Source organism: Squalius cephalus (genome assembly GCF_949319135.1).
Source record: "Squalius cephalus genome assembly, chromosome: 11".
Lineage (NCBI taxonomy): Eukaryota > Metazoa > Chordata > Actinopteri > Cypriniformes > Leuciscidae > Squalius > Squalius cephalus.
Genome location: NC_137132.1, coordinates 28,196,944 through 28,216,567, shown reverse-complemented (window position 1 = coordinate 28,216,567; position 19,624 = coordinate 28,196,944). Strand labels below are relative to the sequence as shown.

The 19,624-nt window shown below is 38.1% G+C and overlaps 3 protein-coding genes across 3 annotated transcripts in view; all 3 read left to right on the top strand.

Annotated features, from left to right (window-relative positions):
• LOC307166773 (uncharacterized protein) overlaps positions 1-19,624 on the top strand; it is a 419,028-nt gene that overhangs the window by 142,137 nt on the left and 257,267 nt on the right. The gene's annotated exons all lie outside the window — the stretch shown is intronic.
• The window catches only part of LOC307166774 (uncharacterized protein), a 125,102-nt gene continuing 116,144 nt past the window's right edge, over positions 10,667-19,624 (top strand). The window contains exons 1-3 of the mRNA XM_079885411.1: positions 10,667-11,101; positions 12,155-12,610; positions 14,835-15,275. Coding sequence (XP_079741537.1) covers positions 10,680-11,101; positions 12,155-12,610; positions 14,835-15,275 — 1,319 coding nt within the window. The 5' untranslated portion in view covers positions 10,667-10,679. The remainder of the gene's footprint in view (positions 11,102-12,154; positions 12,611-14,834; positions 15,276-19,624) is intronic.
• On the top strand, positions 15,336-19,119 carry LOC307167224 (uncharacterized protein; the record flags this gene model as incomplete). The annotated part of the gene is made up of 6 exons (XM_079886213.1): positions 15,336-15,397; positions 16,040-16,297; positions 16,390-16,695; positions 16,817-17,086; positions 17,176-17,259; positions 18,451-19,119. 6 exons carry the CDS (start codon positions 15,336-15,338, stop codon positions 18,515-18,517), a joined length of 1,047 nt encoding a protein of 348 aa, XP_079742339.1. The 3' UTR covers positions 18,518-19,119.

The window sequence follows — 19,624 nt, the reverse complement described above, 5'->3', positions numbered from 1 at the left end:
TCTCACTGCTCTAAGGCACCATGTTGAATCTGATGACATAATGTCACATGATTCACTGCTGTTAAAGCCTGTTAACATCAATCAGAATGTGTTTGTTGATGTACAGCTGTTTATTGCTGCCAAAGAGACAAATGAAGATGCAGAGCAAACCAAGTTCATTGCTGCGTCGATACCTGAATGTGGTTTTCCAGACTACTCTGTGCCGTTTTATCATGCTGGGAGGATTGTGAGCAGGAATGTGAAGCTTGCAGATATTGCCCAAATAGTTCAGATAAAACACACCAGTGTGTCACTGAAGATGAATCAACCACAAATCAGAAGCATTGAGAGATATATAGTGGAGTACAGGGCTTTGGGCCATGATGGAAGGAACAACACATGGAAACAGATAAGTTTTGATGCCAGAACTGAACCCTGTATGATATCAGATCTAAAGTCTGGTCATCAATATCAGCTGAGGTATATGTTTATTGAGCAGAACTGTATGAACTTTAGTAGAATTATGAACTTTCAGACAGTGTTTGCAGCAACACCTGGGCAACCCTTAGTGAATAAGCTGGACAGAAACACTCTCAGAGTCACCTGGTTGAAAGCTGAAACTGATGAAGATTGTCCAGTGCTGCGGTATATGGTTGAGTATAAAGAAGCAGGACTGGAGGGCTGGTCATCAGTACTAACAAAAGGACCTCAGTGTGAATGTACATTAACTGTTCCTCACAGCACCTGCTATAGAGTCAGAGTCTCTGCTATCTATGAGGACGTCACCAGCAAACCTAGTGAGGAAACACCAGTACCAGTAGATGGTGAGATACATGTGAAACATTTTAAACCAAAACACTTTTTTTATTTGTGATACTAATGCTTCATTCCTCATAACACTGCAGTCTGGAGAATAAAGCTCTCAGACAGAAAGAGCTCCATCCTCCTAGAAGTGCTGAAACTCCAAACAGAGAAGAAACCAGTAGAGCTGATAGACTGGACAGATGAAGAGAGTGAAGTGAGGGGATTCCTCCAGTGTCTGCCCTGCATCTCACAGCTCAGGTGAGAGTGTTTGTGTTTACTGTTACACTGTGGTCATTGTTTGTCCTGTGGACAGTGTTATTGTGTTCATCTGTTTCCAGCACACACTGATGTTATGTAACACATTATAGGAGACAACAGCACTTGACTTTGCTGGGGTGCGTTTCCCGTACAACGACGTAACTCACTGCATAACTACCATAGTACAATGCATCGTTGAAGAAATCAGCTAGCTAGTCACGACTGTTTCCCGAAACCGTATAGTCGTACATGGTCACTGTTTGAGATCGAATTAACGCTAGATGTTTTGCTATAAATTATAGACATTGCATCTGAGGACTATTTCTCATTTTTCTCAGTTATTTTGCTTCATTTCCAGATGCAATCATAGGCTCGTTCCTACGCACTAGAGCATGTACGCACATGCACACTCTTAAAAAATTACGCTTTAAATTTCTTCACAAACTAAAACACGTAAATTACATTTGTATGTATTATAAATAAAATAAACTGATTGTACTGAATGTCAGCTTTCTTATTTGGCTCAAGATAAGAATTTATTGAGTCCACATGTCATGTAAACAAGAAACTATGTGTCTAACCACATCTTGAGACCTATCGTCATTCAAAGGTGAAACTCTGAGAAGATGCGGCCGGGTATTGCTATTTCATAACACTGTGTCAAGACTGGACAAAGACAATAGAACGTCCATTATAGTCAGTGATAGTGATGCTACGCTGAATGTGGCACGACGCTACACGACACTGCAAAACCCCGACAGTAAACTGATGCCACTTTCTATTTCTGATGTACTCCAAGCTCTTGCGCTACTTCTGTTATGAAGGACGAATTAACTTGCAATGGTCTGTCATGTCCAATGTAGACAGCTGTTGCGGTGTGACCAATAATGGTCACGTCCAGTTTAAACACAGTGTAACAGCGGTCAGTTGGTCTTGAACAAGATGGCGCCGCGGATGGCTGCCTCGGTGTGGAGCTCTCCAGTCATTGTGTTGTTTTTGTTGGTTTGTTCTGCGTTTAGTCATTCTTTTCCTATCAGTTTCACCAAAGACGAACTTCTGGACATTAGGAAACACACACCAGACAACTTTTTTACAGATTTTGATTACTCAGACGTTTTACTGGACATTCTCGTTGGAGGGGCAGCGGTGTTGTTAAAACGCGCGGTCAGACTGAGGGGGCAGTCATGGCCTAGTGGTTAGGGAGTTGGACTGGTAACCCAAAGGTTGCTGGTTCGATTCCAGAGCTGGTGGGAAATGACTGAGGTGCCCTTGAGCAAGGCACCTAACCCCTATCGCTCCCCGGGCGCCACACAAAGGCTGCCCGCTGCTCTGGGTGTGTGTATCCACGTTTGCAGTGTGTGTGTGTTAACTACTCACTACTCTGCTCCTAATGTGTGTGCATTAACTTGGATGGGTTAAATGCAGAGGTCAAATTCCAAGTATGGGTTACCATACTTGGCCGTCACGTGTCACTTATACTCACTCACTTAGACGCAAACGCGGGAAGCGTTCTGGTTAAACTCCGCGAGCACGGCCTCCGCACTGCACTACCCAGTATTCATCTTGCGAATCTCCGATCTCTTCCTAACAAAATGGACGAACTTCTTCTCCTCACCTGCACTAACAAGGATTTTTCAAACTCCGCTGCTCTGTGCTTCACTGAAACCTGGCTGAGTGAAGCCATACCGGACAACGCACTACATCTGCCGGGCTTCCAGCTGTTCCGAGCGGATCGCATCGCGGAACTAACGGGAAAAACGAGAGGTGGTGGCTTGTGTTTTTCTACATTAACGAAAGTTGGTGTTCAGATGTAACAACACTGAAGAAGATGTGCTCTCCTAATTTAGAGGCGCATTTCATAAACTGTAAACCTTTCTACTCGCCGCGGGAGTTTTCCTCATTCATTTTTCCTCATTCATTCTCGCGAATGTTTACATTCCTCCAGACGCGTGTGTGAGCGTGGCGCTACAACAGCTGGCTGAACATATAGCTAAAATGGAACAAAGGTACCCAGATTCTCTTTTAATCATTCTTGGGGATTTTAACAAAGCAAATCTCTCCCGTGAACTGCCAAAATACAGACAGCATGTTACATGTCCTACCAGAGACAGTAATATATTGGACCACTGTTACACCACGATAAAGAATGCGTATCACTCCGTCCCACGGGCAGCTTTGGGGCTCTCTGATCACTGTTTGGTTCATCTTATACCGACCTACAGGCATAAACTGAAATCAGCTAAATCTGTAATAAGGACTGTAAAAAGATGGACCAACGAAGTAGAGCAGGATCTACAGGCCTGCTTCGATTGCACTGATTGGACTGTTTTTGAAGCTGCAGCCACCGATCAGGATGAGCTCACAGATACTGTAACATCATATATCAGTTTCTGTGAGGATACATGCATTCCTACCAGGACATTCTTATCATTCACTAATGATAAACCATGGTTTACTGGGAAACTCAAACAGCTTCGTCATTCCAAAGAGGATGCTTACAGAAGTGGGGATAAAATCTTGTATAACCAGGCCAGAAACAAACTGACAAAGGAGATCAGAGTTGCTAAAAGAAGCTACTCTGAAAAGCTGAAAAAACAGTTTTCAGCCAACGACCCGGCATCAGTCTGGACAGGCCTGAGGAACATCACCCACTACAAGTCACCATCCCCACGATCTGTGGAGGATCAACAACTGGCTGACACTCTCAATGCATTCTATTGCAGGTTTGAGAAGCCCAGACTCACACCTCACACCCGCTCTGATGTGCACTTCACACATCCACCATCACCTCCTGCAACCCCTCTCCTCCCCCCTTCTGCCATCCAACCTGAGCTTAAGGTCTGTGTGGAGGACGTGAGCCGAGTCTTCAAAAAACAGAAGACTAGGAAAGCTTCAGGCTCAGACGGCATCTCATCTGCTTGTCTAAAAGCCTGCACTGACCAACTGGCCCCAGTCTTCACGCAGATCTTCAACCGATCATTGGAGCAGTGTGAAGTTCCCTGCTGCTTCAAACGCTCCACTATCATTCCGGTTCCCCAAAAAACTAAAATCACTGGACTTAATGACTACAGACCTGTCGCTCTCATGTCTGTGGTCATGAAGTCGTTTGAAAGACTGGTGTTGGCCTATCTGAAGGACATCACTGGACCCCTGCTGGATCCCTTTTAGTTTGCTTACAGTGCAAACAGGTCTGTGGATGATGCAGTCAACATGGGACTGCACTATATCCTGCAACATCTTGACAGACCTGGGACTTATGCACGGATCTTATTTGTGGACTTCAGTTCGGCCTTCAATACCATCATCCCTGATCTTCTCACAGCCAAACTGACTCAGCTCTCCATGCCATCCTCAATCTGTCAGTGGATCTCCAGCTTCCTGACGGACCGGCAGCAGCTAGTGAGACTGGGGAAACTCACATCCAGGACCCTTACCATCAGCACTGGTGCCCCCCAAGGGTACGTTCTCTCCCCACTGCTCTTCTCCCTGTACACTAATGACTGCACTTCTAAAGACCCCTCTGTCAAGCTCCTGAAATTTGCAGACGACACCACTGTCATCGGTCTCATCCAAAATGGTGACAAGTCTGCTTACAGACTGGGGGTTGAACAGCTGGCTGTCTGGTGCAGCTATAACAACCTTGAGCTGAACACGCTCAAAACAGTGGAGATGATCGTGGACTTCAGGAGAAACACCCCAGCACTCCCCCCTCTCACCATCATGAACAGCACTGTGGAAGCAGTGGAGTCATTCAGGTTCCTGGGCTCTACCATCTCTCAGGACCTGAAGTGGGCAAATCACATTGACTCCATTGTGAAAAAGGCCCAGCAGACACTGTACTTCCTTCGCCAGCTGAAGAAGTTCAATCTGTCACAAGAGCTGCTGATCCAGTTCTACTCAGCCGTCATTGAGTCTGTTTTAAGCACTTCCATCACTGTCTGGTTTGGTTCAGCTACCAAATCGGACATCAGGAGACTACAACGGACAGTCCGGACTGCAGAGAGGATTATTGGTGCCCCCCTGCTAACCCTCCAGGACCTGTAGCCTACTCTTCCAGAGTGAGGAAGAGAGCAGGTAAAATCATCACAGACTCCACTCACCCTGGTCACCCCCTGTTTGAACTGTTACCGTCAGGACGGCGACACATATCACTGGCCACAAGAACATCCAGGCACAGGAACAGTTTCTTTCCACAGGCCATTTCCCTTCTGAACACTTAACATGCCCCCCAAGGCATATGCCTGTAAGTGCAATACTCCCACTGTCTAGTGCAATATTCTCTAACTCAGGTGATATTTATATCTATATTATTCATACTACTCAAAATACTGTAAATATGTTCATAATCTGTAACATGCGCTAGACTCCCACTGTCTAGTGTAATATTCTCTTACTCAGTTGATATTTATATTTATATTATTCATACTACTCAAAATACTGTAAATATGTTCATAATCTGAAAATGTTTATTCGGACTAAACCCAACTGTGACCCTACTTTTTTACTTTTATACTATTTTTATTTATTTTTTATATATATTTTATTCTTAGAATTTGTATTACTATGTTTCTTGATGTATTTGTATTTGTATATGTGCACTGGAAGCTTCAGTACCAAGAAAAATAAACTTGGCAATAAAGCTCTTTCTGATTCTGATTCTGATTCTGAGATTCTGGTGTGCTGATATTTGTGTGCAGCCCAACTTACCCATCCTTCAAACACATTCTCTGACATTACATTCACTGCATGTGCCACCGTCAAACCCATGAATGACATATCACTTTACAATTAGTTAATAATCATGGGCCTCAACAAGTAAAGTCATAACATAATGATACATTTGCAAATCATTAGTTAATGATTAATTAAAGCAGACAACTGAAAGTTGAAGTACATAGCTTTGACCAATTGTGGTAATTAACACATTCATTTACACTATTAGTTAATACAATGTGTTATTAAGGAATTAATGCATTGACACATTTAATTAAAAACTTTATATATTACTTAATCTATTTATCATATAGACGCTTTATTAGTTGCTGATGCAGTAATAATGAATTAATGCTTTAGTTCTTCATGAGTCATACATTAAATTAAGCATGAATTCATGTATATTAGTGCACCCGTATTGTAAAGTGTTACCGCTTTATTTATCAGCCGCTCTGCTCTCACCAATAGTTTCAAACGCCTGTACTTTCCCCAGATAGATGGACCTCAGGTGCACACATGCACACTATTTGGGAACATTTTATCTTACACATGTTTATTAATGTCTGTGACTGTAGTCAGATTATTATGACAGTCATTTTGTACTTTAAGACACTTTTTACTCTTTTATATAGTGTTTGTGTTTGTAACTGAGCTGCAGTAAAAGTCCACATTGTGCCTGTAAACTAAACCAAATGTACATTTTTGAGTTATACTCTTACAAAGAAAATGTATATCCGTAAACAATTATGATCATAGATTTAAGAATCACAGTCTTACAAAAAAATGATTACATGTGTGTTGCTGCCAATTTTTAACTTGGGCTTAATTTGTCAAATATATTTTGTAAATATGTACTTCATGCAAACTTTGACCTGAACAAATGGCATCAAAGTTTTTGGAGTATTATTACCACAATTTTATGTATTTACTATATTTACTAGTCTTGCATAACTTAAATTATAAGAGATAATGTACAGTCAGCTGGACATTATCACAAAATAAACCTGACCGAGTGTTCAGGACTGACATGCTGATTCTCACCACAAACTTCAGAGGATGAAATACTCTTCTGTCTCCTGCTGATCACATGTTGTATCAGATTATATTTGACAAGCTGTTTCAGTAGATCAGTGTCAGTTGATCATTTTCATTTTAACACTTCCTTTCCTTTGTCATCTTTAACTAAATCTTGTTCATTCTTTCTTTAGATTTGTTGAATCACAGAATAAAACATCTGAATCATGGGAGAAAAGAAAGAGATTATTAATACTGGATTTGTGACTGCAAGCTGCTGTTCACCAGAAAGAGACAATAGAAGAAACTGTGAAGAAACTAATATCATATGTGAATTATGAGAGATGTGATTTCCTGCTGGATCTGTGTTCACATGTGAAGGACTATGAGACTCAAACAGGCAGGAGTGTCCTTCCAGCATTACAGCCAGTTTATCAGTCAGCTCCTGCAGTCTGGAGAATAAAGCTCTCAGAGAGAAAGAGCTCCATCCTCCTAGAAGTGCTGAAACTCCAAACAGAGAAGAAACCAGTAGAGCTGATAGACTGGACAGATGAAGAGAGTGAAGTGAGGGGATTCCTCCAGTGTCTGCCCTACATCTCACAGCTCAGGTGAGAGTCTCATGGGGAACAGACCAACCATGCTTGATTATTGTATTCAGTGCTCACAATAAAATTAATGAAGTTAATGTATATGTTGGGTAGACAATATAGTACAGTGCTGCTTGAAAAGTTGTGAACCCCTTGCAGAATCTGTGAAAATGTGAATAACTTTACCAAAATAAGAGGGATAATACAAAACACATGTTATTTTTTATTTAGTGTTGTCCTGAATAATATATTTTACATAAAAGATGTTTACATAGAGTCCACAAGCCAGCATATTTTGCATATTTGAACCCTTTCCAGCAGTGACTGTGATTTTGAGATCCATCTTTTTACACTGAGGATAATTGAGGAACTCAAACACTACTATTAAAAAAGGTTCAAAGATTCACTGATGATTCAGATGGAAACACAATTCATTAAAGGAGAAGTTCACTTTTAAAATGAAAATTCTGTCATCATATACTCACCCTCATGTTGTTTCAAACCTGTATGAATTTATTTCTTCTGCTGAACAGAAAAGAAGATATTTAGAAGATTATCAGTAACCAGACAGTTTTTGGGTCCCATTGATTTCCATAGTAGGAAAAAAAATATACTATGGAAGTCAATGGGACCCAAAAACTGTCTGGTTACTGATAATCTTCTAAATATCTTCCTTTCTGTTCAGCAGAAGAAATAAATTCATACAGGTTTGAAACAACATGAGGGTGAGTATATGATGACAGAATTTTCATTTTAAAAGTGAACTTCTCCTTTAAGAGCGGTGGGGGTGAAAACTTTTGAACAGGATGAAGATGTCCAATTTTTCTTATTTTGTATATATATACACTCACCTAAAGTATTATTAGGAACACCTGTTCAATTTCTCATTAATGCAATTATCTAATCAACCAATCACATGGCAGTTGTTTCAATGCATTTAGGGGTGTTGTCCTGGTCAAGACAATCTCCTGAACTCCAAACTGAATGTCAGAATGGGAAAGAAAGGTGATTTAAGCAATTTTGAGCGTGGCATGGTTGTTGGTGCCAGACGGGCCGGTCTGAGTATTTCACAATCTGCTCAGTTACTGGGATTTTCACGCACAACCATTTCTAGGGTTTACAAAGAATGGTGTGAAAAGGGAAAAACATCCAGTATGCGGCAGTCCTGTGGGCGAAAATGCCTTGTTGATGCTAGAGGTCAGAGGAGAATGGGCCGACTGATTCAAGCTGATAGAAGAGCAACTTTGACTGAAATAACCACTCGTTACAACCGAGGTATGCAGCAAAGCATTTGTGAAGCCACAACACGCACAACCTTGAGGCGGATGGGCTACAACAGCAGAAAACACCACCGGGTACCACTCATCTCCACTACAAATTGGAAAAAGAGGCTACAATTTGCACGAGCTCACCAAAATTGGACAGTTGAAGACTGGAAAAATGTTGCCTGGTCTGATGAGTCTTGATTTCTGTTGAGACATTCAGATGGTAGAGTCAGAATTTGGCGTAAACAGAATGAGAACATGGATCCATCATGCCTTGTTACCACTGTGCAGGCTGGTGGTGGTGGTGTAATGGTGTGGGGGATGTTTTCTTGGCACACTTTAGGCCCCTTAGTGCCAATTGGGCATCGTTTAAATGCCACGGCCTACCTGAGCATTGTTTCTGACCATGTCCATCCCTTTATGACCACCATGTACCCATCCTCTGATGGCTACTTCCAGCAGGATAATGCACCATGTCACAAAGCTCGAATCATTTCAAATTGGTTTCTTGAACATGACAATGAGTTCACTGTACTGAAATGGCCCCCACAGTCACCAGATCTCAACCCAATAGAGCATCTTTGGGATGTGGTGGAACGGGAGCTTCGTGCCCTGGATGTGCATCCCACAAATCTCCATCAACTGCAAGATGCTATCCTATCAATATGGGCCAACATTTCTAAAGAATGCTTTCAGCACCTTGTTGAATCAATGCCGCGTAGAATTAAGGCAGTTCTGAAGGCGAAAGGGGGTCAAACACAGTATTAGTATGGTGTTCCCAATAATCCTTTAGGTGAGTGTGTATATATATTCATTTATGCTGCCCTTTTGAAGCAACAGAAGATACTTACATGTTTCCCCGGAAGACAAATTAATTACAATTTACCTTGATCTTCAAAGGTTTTTACCCCCCCGGCTCTTAATGCATTTCCATCTGGAGCATCAGTGCATGTTTTAACCTTTTTTAATAGTTTTGTTTGAGTCCCTCAATTGTCCTCAGTGTGAAAAGATGGATGTCAAAATCATGCAGTCACTGCTGGAAAGGGTTCAAATATGCAAAAGATGCGGGAAAACTGAATCATTTGTGGGACCTGTAGGTTTTTTCGGAAGAACACCGGGCAGTTTAACTGCTCAGGACAAACAAGGGACTCAAGAACAACCATCACAAAAAAAACAAAAACAGTCGTGGACCATCCAGGTAACAACCACTGATTGGTAACAACACACAGTGTTAAGAATCAAGGGTAAATAAACTTTTGAACGAGGTCATTTTTATAAATTCAACAATTTTTTAATCTTGTGGACTGTCATGATATATTGAGCAGACAATGTGGTGAACTGATAGTTTCTTGGTTTTATTATTTTACATACGCAGCAGCAGAACAAACTCACTGTCGTCTCTGTGACTGTTTAGCCCCGCCCCTGTTGCCCAGCAACACTGGAGCAAACAGTCAATCACAATCTTCTGTGTACACATATCACCACATGGACTCTATGTAAACATCTTTCATGTAAAATATCCTATTCAGGACAGCACTAAATAAAAAATAACATGCATTTTGTATGATCCCTCTTATTTTGTTAACATTATTCACATTCAATCCCAGATTGCATTTTTATGGACTGAAATTACATGGTTGTTTATTCAAGCTGTAATATTTAAATTGAAAACATTTCACACACGTTTTCATTATTAAGAATTCAACAATCCATATTCACTTTTCAGATTTCACTTCCAAAATATTAATTCTATTTAAAAATACAACCTATAATATTCGACAGGTAATTTTCGGTCAATTTTATTTCGCTTTACAAATTCGCTTCCACAAATTCAATGGTTCAAATTCGACAGAAAATTTGCTCAAAAGTTGCTCAAACTTTGTTTTTTTTAAAAAAAAAAATAGATTTCAAAAGATATAAGCTATACAGAAATACTTATTTTACAAAATATTCAATTTAATATTACATTTTGACTTTTATTCAATATTGTATATTCTCCTACACTGGACAATAAAGTGATAATTATGTGTGTCTCCACAGATTTTGGGACATTATCTACATGAAGAGAGAAGCTGCTGTAAAGTTTCTGCTGAATCTGTTTGTTTCAGCATCAGAGTTTGATGCAAATATAGAAGAAAATTACACTGAACTATTAACATCTGTGTGCAGCTACACATCTTTCCCCTATGATGAGAATTATTATTATACCTGGGATCAGTGTGATTTCCTGCTGGATCTGTGTTCACATGTGAAGGACTATGAGACTCAAACAGGCAGGAGTGTCCTTCCAGCATTACAGCCAGTTTATCAGTCAGTGTCTGCAGTCTGGAGAATAAAGCTCTCAGAGAGAAAGAGCTCCATCCTCCTAGAAGTGCTGAAACTCCAAACAGAGAAGAAACCAGTAGAGCTGAGAGACTGGACAGATGAAGAGAGTGAAGTGAGGGGATTCCTCCCGTGTCTGCCCTACATTTCTAAGTTGAGGTGAGACTCTGTTGGGAAAAAGATCACCATGCTTGTTTTATTGTACTCGGTGCTCACAATATAATTAATGTAATGCAATTAACTTACATATTTATTAAACAACATGAATGTGAACGTGAAACAGAATTGAATTGCATGTCATCACACAAAAAAAGAAAACACTACATTGGCGTGTGGTTTTGTCAGTAGCATTAGTGTTGTATTTGTAAGTAGATCTGTTGTTGAAATCCTGCTCTCACACTCATTCATTCAGTTTGTTTCTGCTGTGTAGAGAGAGATTGTGTTCATATTTCTATTGTATCAGCTTCATGCAGCTCACAGTATGTTTACATGTGCAGTTATTATTGATCAACAGAGGGTTTTTGCATATTCAAGCTACAATTTTCATCTCTCTGTCCAAATAAACCTGACGCTATACATAATCGTATATTTACAGAATTAAATACACATAGTACATTACCTCTGTCTTTCAGAGAATGTTCATAATGATGAGGATGATGACCAATTGTAGTGTGATTAAAATGTATACATGCTGGATGAAGAAAAACTACAATCACATTATCTAGGTTTGTTAGTTTGTCTTTAGAAAAACCGAACTGGTGCAATTTTATTCAGACTAAGACATTTACATGACATTAGAAGATGAATAATAGTTTTAGAAGATGAATAATAGTTTTAGTCTGCCTGAAATCAAACATGTAAAGTACATGTGAATGTGATTACTGATGTGATCATACACAGGACAAACTACACTTGACTTTAACAAAGCTCTAGATAAAGCATTTACTGTCATGATAGTCAGCGGACAAACACAGTGTAAAAACTGTCTGTCTGGCACAGTTTTACCTTCATAAAAACTGATTCAGGGGCTTAAGTCTTAATTTTTGAAATGCTTCATTTATAATTGTAATTAAAAGACAGATAAACACTCTTGATTCAGCTATAACAAACATTAGATGAAAAAACTCTGCTCATTTATATTGTGGATCACATACAGGATTTTATTTTATCCAGCTCTGGACATTAACATTCTCAGTTTGTCTCTGTCCACAGTATTCATGAAAATGCTTTGGATTTTGAGAGGGAGAAACGGGTCCAGTTTCTGCTGAATCTGACTGTTGCAGCTTCAATGTGTGTTACAACTACAGGAGAGAATTTCATTGAGCTTTTAACATCTGTGTGCAGCTACAAATCATTTCTCTGTTTTGACGATGATGAGTTTTATGATGAGTGTCAGGATGAACGCTGTGTTTTCCTGCTGGATCTGTGTTCACATGTGAAGGACTATGAGACTCAAACAGGCAGGAGTGTCCTTCCAGCATTACAGCCAGTTTATCAGTCAGCTCCTGCAGTCTGGAGAATAAAGCTCTCAGAGAGAAAGAGCTCCATCCTCCTAGAAGTGCTGAAACTCCAAACAGAGAAGAAACCAGTAGAGCTGATAGACTGGACAGATGAAGAGAGTGAAGTGAGGGGATTCCTCCAGTGTCTGCCCTACATCTCACAGCTCAGGTGAGAGTCTCAAAACAGACCAACCATTCTTGATTATTGTATTCAGTGCACACAATAAAATTAATGAAATGAATGTATATGTTGGGTAGATAATTTATATGTGAACATGAACTAGCCCTCTGGTGCTCCTCATCTGGTAGTCACACTTGTTATCTTCACGGTTATAAGTGACCGGACACCTGAAAATGAAACTTTTTCCACCCCAGTAAAACCAATGTAATATGTACATATAAAATTGAATGCAATAATATTTTTTTCTTTTGAATTTTGAGAGGATTTGATGGTACTTGTTAATATTTATGCAATAATTATGTTTAATGTTTGCCATTGAATATAATACAAAAAAAACATTCTAATTATTTAAAATATGTTTTTCAATTAATGCAGTATTTCAGATTAATATAGAGACTAGGCCTTTTAAATCCAATTTTTGAAGTCAGATTAGTGGCATCTGTTGATAGAATATAAAAGAAAACGTGTAATTTCATGATGTTACCACTAGATGCCTGTATAGCTCTATGGAGAGGCTTGTGAATTCTCTAGTTGTTTTTGGACAAAATTACTTACTTTTAATATGTGGATTTGAATGTATTTTTTGGAAATTCTCAAATAATACTTTTTGTCTAGGTTTATAAAGAAATACAACTAAATTTTGGTGTGAAGTGTACACATTTTTACTACAGTAAAACCTGAATACAGAGAAAGCATTTTGTTACGTGTAACATTAAAATTCAATAAAAATGTACAAAAATTAACAGGAATGCTTTATCACAGCTTAATCCATCTGGATCTGATCTCATTTCAACCTCTTATTTCAGTCTTCTGACTCAATTATGCTGTATGTTAATAGTCCTACCAGTTCATTTGTGTTTGAACTAGGGCTGTCAAACGATTAATTGCGATTAATCGCATCCAAAATAAAAGTTTGTTTTTACATAATACATGTGTGTGTACGGTGTATAATTATTTTCTATATATAAATACACACACATGCATGTATATATTTAAGAAATATTTGCATGTATATACTGTGTATGTATATATATTTATATTATATATAATTTATATTATATATAAATATTTTATATATACAGTACCAGTCAAAAGTTTGGAAACACTACTATTTTTAATGCTTTTGAAAGAAGTCTCTTATGCTCATCAAGCCTGCAGTTAAAAACAAAAAAATACAAAAGAAAACAGTAATATTATGAAATATTATTACAATTTAAAATAATGGTTCTCTTTTTTTAATATACTTTAAAATGTAATTTATTTTTGTGATGCAAAGCTGAATTTTCATCAGCAAGTACTCCAGTCTTTGGTGTCTTATGATCCTTCAGAAATCATTCTAATATGCTGATTTATGATCAATGTTGGAAACAGTTGTGCTGCTTAATATTTTTTTATAACCTGAGATACTTTTTTCAGGATTATTTGATGAATAAAAAGTTAAAAAGAACTCTATTTATTTAGAATAGAAATCTTTTGTAACAATATACACTACCGTTCAAAAGTTTGGGAACAATAACTATTTTTTTTTTAAGAAATTAGTACTTTAATTCAACAAGAATGCGTTAAATTGATAAAAGGTGATGGTAACGATTTATATTGTTAGAAATGTTTTTATTTTGAATAAATGCTGTTTTTATGAATAAATGCTGTTAAAGTTTTACTCATCAATGAATCCTGAAAAAAGTATTCCAAAAAAATATATTAAACAGCACAACTGTTTCCATCATTGATAATAACTGAGTATCAAATTATCATATTAGAATGATTTCTGAAGGATCATAAGACAACAAAGACTGGAGTACTTGCTGATGAAAATTCAGCTTTGCATCACAAAAATAAATTACATTTTAAAGTATATTAAAAAAGAGAACCATTATTTTAAATTGTAATAATATTTCATAATATTACAGTTTTTTTTTTGTATTTTTTTGTTTTTAACTGCAGGCTTGATGAGCATAAGAGACTTCTTTCAAAAGCATTAAAAATAGTAGTGTTTCCAAACTTTTGACTGGTACTGTAAATAACACATTTTCTTAAATATATATGCATGTGTGTGTATTTATATATAGAAAATAATTATACTCCGTACACAGACATAAATTATATAAACACAAACTTTTATTTTGGATGCGATTAATCGCGATTAATCGTTTGACAGCCTTAGTTTGAACTACACTGGATAATAAAGTGATAATTATGTGTGTCTCCACAGATTTTGTGACATTATCTACATGAAGAGAGAAGCTGCTGTAAAGTTTCTGCTGAATCTGTTTGTTTCAGCATCAGAGTTTGATGCAAATACAGAAGAAAATTACACTGAACTATTAACATCTGTGTGCAGCTACACATCTTTCCCCTTTGATGAGAATAATTGTTATACCGGGGATCAGTGTGATTTCCTGCTGGATCTGTGTTCACATGTGAAGGACTATGAGACTCAAACAGGCAGGAGTGTCCTTCCAGCATTACAGCCAGTTTATCAGTCAGCTCCTGCAGTCTGGAGCATAAAACTCTCAGTAAGAAAGAGCTCCATCCTCCTAGAAGTGCTGAAACTCCAAACAGAGAAGAAACCAGTAGAGCTGATAGACTGGACAGATGAAGAGAGTGAAGTGAGGGGATTCCTCCAGTGTCTGCCCTACATCTCACAGCTCAGGTCTGTGTTAAATACTTTTAAAATACCATTTTAAATGCCTTTATATTGAATTAAAGATATATGTGGTATACTGAAAACATCAGAGAACTTCTGCCCTTGTTAGAGAGAATCAAGTTGAAAAGGTAAAAATAATTAGATAATAATATAGAGCCACGGTTTCCCTCCCTAATTAAATTTATATATATATATATATATATATATATATATATATATATATATATATATATATATATATATATATATATATATATAAAATAAAATATAATATTATTATTATTATTTATTTATTTATTTATTTATTTATTTATTTATTTTATTTATTTTATTTATTTTTTACATTTTTACATACCTCAAATGTGAGTTTTGAAACCACTGTGTGCTTTAAAAACATGAGTTGCTAACAAGTTGCCTCTGGTTTTTCAGGGCTCCTGGCTTATTTCTCAATCATTGAAGAAACTCTCGTTAATTTCAAATATAAAGATAAATAATCTTTGTCGTAGAACACAATCTTTTAAAGTAATGTTTTTCCACAGACTTTATATTTACTCATGAATTGAAAACCACTATTCTAAATTCCTCTTAGAAAGTTTGCAGGCTGAGTCGTGGCTAATTATATTTCTGGGTCGCTTTACATATTCACATCATGGCTAAACAGTTCAACTGCATCCATTGCTTCTCTATTAAAGAACATGTGGTTTACTTCTCTGTGTTCACTGAGTGACTTTGACTCAAGTAGATTTTACTGATGATCTTATTCTCCACAGGTTGAGCACCAGCTTCACTCTTTCCATCATTATGGAGATTTACGAGTCTCGCTCTCCTCAGTATGTGTCCAGTCTGATGAGTTCAGCAGGAAATGACATCAATCTGAGCGGCAGAGTGTTGGACTCTGTTCACTGCGCTGCCCTGCGCTTCACTCTCGAGAACTGCAACACTGTCAAACTCAATCTGCTCTGGACCTCCGTACCAGACGAGGAGCTGGAGAGCTTTCTGCCTTTGCTCAGCAGAGTCACACAACTCAGGTTAGCAGATTTACAGCACTGATATTATAATGGCTGTTGTTTTGCTCAAGAATCTCTTTGTTAACAGTGTGTGTATGTGTGTGTGTGTGTAGTGTTGACAGGCTGCTGCTGCTGAAGCTGCTTCATTGCTGCAGTTCCTCTGATCTCCAGCAGGAGACAGCATCTGTTCTGCTCTCTGCTCTTCACAACACACTGGACTTCTCCTGCTGCTCGGCTCTGGATTTAACAGACACACTGGAAAATCAACAACATTTGATACTCACCGATAAAGACTGTAAAATAATCTCATCTGTGCTTCAGAAAACCCAAAGTGTTGTGAAGTTGATTTTACAGGACTGTGAGATCTCTGATACGGCCCTGAAACAACTTTGGCCAATCCTGCCTCGAGTCCAGCTGAGGTGAGAAACCTGACAGATCCCTTTCATTACTGATATCACAATAGTCCAATTATTTATCTCCATATAAACTCCCAGTATATTATTCTCATGTTTGTCGTTGTGTTCTCCTGTCTCTCATCAGCTGTAGTAAAGCTTTGCTACTGCAGTTTCTGGCTTGTATTAAAGATGGATCTCAGAGAGGCTCTTCGAGGAGGACTGAGGCTCTTTCACAGGCCTTGGGAGGAGAGATGGACCTCAGTCACACTCAGATGGACCCGAGCGCTTGTGAACAGCTGGCGCTGTTTCTGGAATATTCTGAAGGGCTGAAAGAACTGGATCTCAGTCACTGCAAACTCACTGATCACTGCATGAAGCCGCTGATGCCACATCTGCACAAAACTCAGACTCTGGAGTGAGTTACAGAGACACGGCAGCAATAGACAAACACTAAACGTGTTTATTTCTGTTATTTTATTGTTTCTGTCTCATTTCTTCTTATAGTGTGAGTCACAATAATATCACAGATGAATCAGCAGAGAGAATCCACAGTGTCGTCTCCAGTCACAGCAATATCCAGACTGTGCGGTAAGTGTGTGTGTGTGTGTGTGATCAGTGTTTAATTATTAACCCTCTATGGGCCCAAAATCATTTATTAATAAAACAGTAGTTTTAGTGATTTAACTAAACAAAACTTTGTTTTGATTAGGGCTGTGCGATATGGACAAAAAAAACCTATCATGATTTCTTGATTTTTTTTGACACAAACAGACATGCTTTACAGTTTTAATGCATTCTGCATGATGTTCTGCTTGACCACATATCTGAAGTAGTTGCGTAGTATTTCACTTGTTTTAACTCCGATTCAACACTGGCCTTGCATTTGGAATACATCTCAGGGATGGCAACTCTTGAAAAATAACTTCGCGATGGCTGTTGATATCTCTTATCAAGGGTCTGTATAATTTTTGGAAGCCGGCTTTACTGACGATATTTGCGAGCACCATATCTTTGCATAAATGATACGTGACAGCGTCGGTTATTTCTTTATGCCTTTTTGAACTTCTGTCATATGGTGTGCAGCTCGCAAATGCCTGTATTATCGATTTTTGTTCCGAATGAGTTTGGGATGTACTTTGGTTCGTGTCCAGGGATTTGTTTTTGCCATGCATTGGTCATAAAGCTCTGTGTGACGCTGCCTCAGGTGTTGAAAAAGATTTGTTGTGTTACCCTGTTTTGCCGCAATGACAGATTGACAGGTCTTGCAAATTACCTGACTCTGTGATAAATCATCTCTCCTGTATCCAAAGTAATCCCACACCACAGATGTTGATTGTTTTTGGGCACCAAGTCCTTATCCTGTCCTGAACTCATCTTCCCTGTTTCTGTAGAATATCTGTCGTTATGCCCGGTCTGTTCTGTTCTTGCGCTCAATTTAGGCGCGCTGCATTCTGATTGGTTCGGATAGCATACTGGGAGGTTGGAGCCGGGTGCGCGGAAAAAATCGTGCTATGAAGCGATTTAGAAATCTCAAATCGCGATTTTATTACGATTTCGATTAATCGCACAGCCCTAGTTTTGATACATAAAAATGCATATTTAAAATTACTTGTCATATACATAAATGTCAGTTGTCAATACATATTTTGTGCACAGCTTAGCTAAATATAATTTAATGAAATACTTTATGATGAATACTTTTACTTGTTGACTGAAGGCTCTGACGTTTTTCACATCACATGACTTTATATCATATTGTGGTCAATTTTGTGTTTTCAGGCTGTTCGGAAACAAAGTCAGAGACAGAAAGCAGTTCATCGGAGACAAGAGATTTGAAATATGGTGAAGATCCTGGACCGTATCCTGATGATTCATTAAGATGTTTTGTAAATGACTCAATTCAGGATAAAACAAAGTGACAATCACTTTACAAAGCATGAAACATCCGTGTCATAGTTTATTTTTATGATTATTTTGAAAGGAATTTATTCATATCTTTAATGTAGTCTGGTTAATTTGAACCAGAATGATTTTATTGAAATGTTTAATATATTGCAATGTTTTGGTAATAACGTATATATTGCCTTACATATTAGAGCAAGAGTTATTTCTAATGAATGTAGTTCTATGTATTGATCTGTCTTCCAGTCGCTGCTCATCAAGTTCAAGAGACTGACATTGTGTCTCTGTGTTTGAGCCTGTACTTTATAATTTGTATTCCACATGTATAAGTCACTTTGGATAAAAGACTCTGCTATATAAATAAATGTAAATTAACTCTTATTTGAGCAAAAGTACGTGAGCCCTTAGAATCGCCCTAACTAAGGTTAATTAAAGAGTTAGTTCACCCAAAAATGAAAATTCTGTCAGTAATTACTCACCCTCATGTTGTTCCAACCCTGTAAGACTCCGCTCATCTTCGGAACACAAATAAAGATATTTTTGATGAATTCTGAGAGCTGGCTCACTCCTTCATCGGCTTACTGTAGGTAATCGATATCTGCCATCCCAGAAAAGTTAGTAAAGACATCGTTAAAATAGTCCAAGTGACTACAGTGGCTCAACCTTACGTTTTTTTAAACGACGAGAATTATTTTTTTGCGCACAAAAAAATTAATAAAATAACGACTTTATTCAACTATTCATTTTCTTCTGTGTGGGCCTCTGAGTGAGTTCAAGTAGTGTAACAGCGCAGCGCTTCTGGGTTGTACATCACAACGTAGGCTCACTATTGGTCAGCATCACACACATGACCAGCGTCGGCCAATAATGAGCCCATTTTTGTTTGTTTTTTGCGCACATAAGGTCTTGTCGCTGATGAGATGTTGTAGTAATTTTCCATTGACTTTGCTTTGTTATAATAACACTTGTTGAATTAGAGCTGGTCAGAGTAGTTTATTCAATAAACTTTTAGTTGTGTTGTTTAGACACAACTAAAAGTTTATTGAATAAA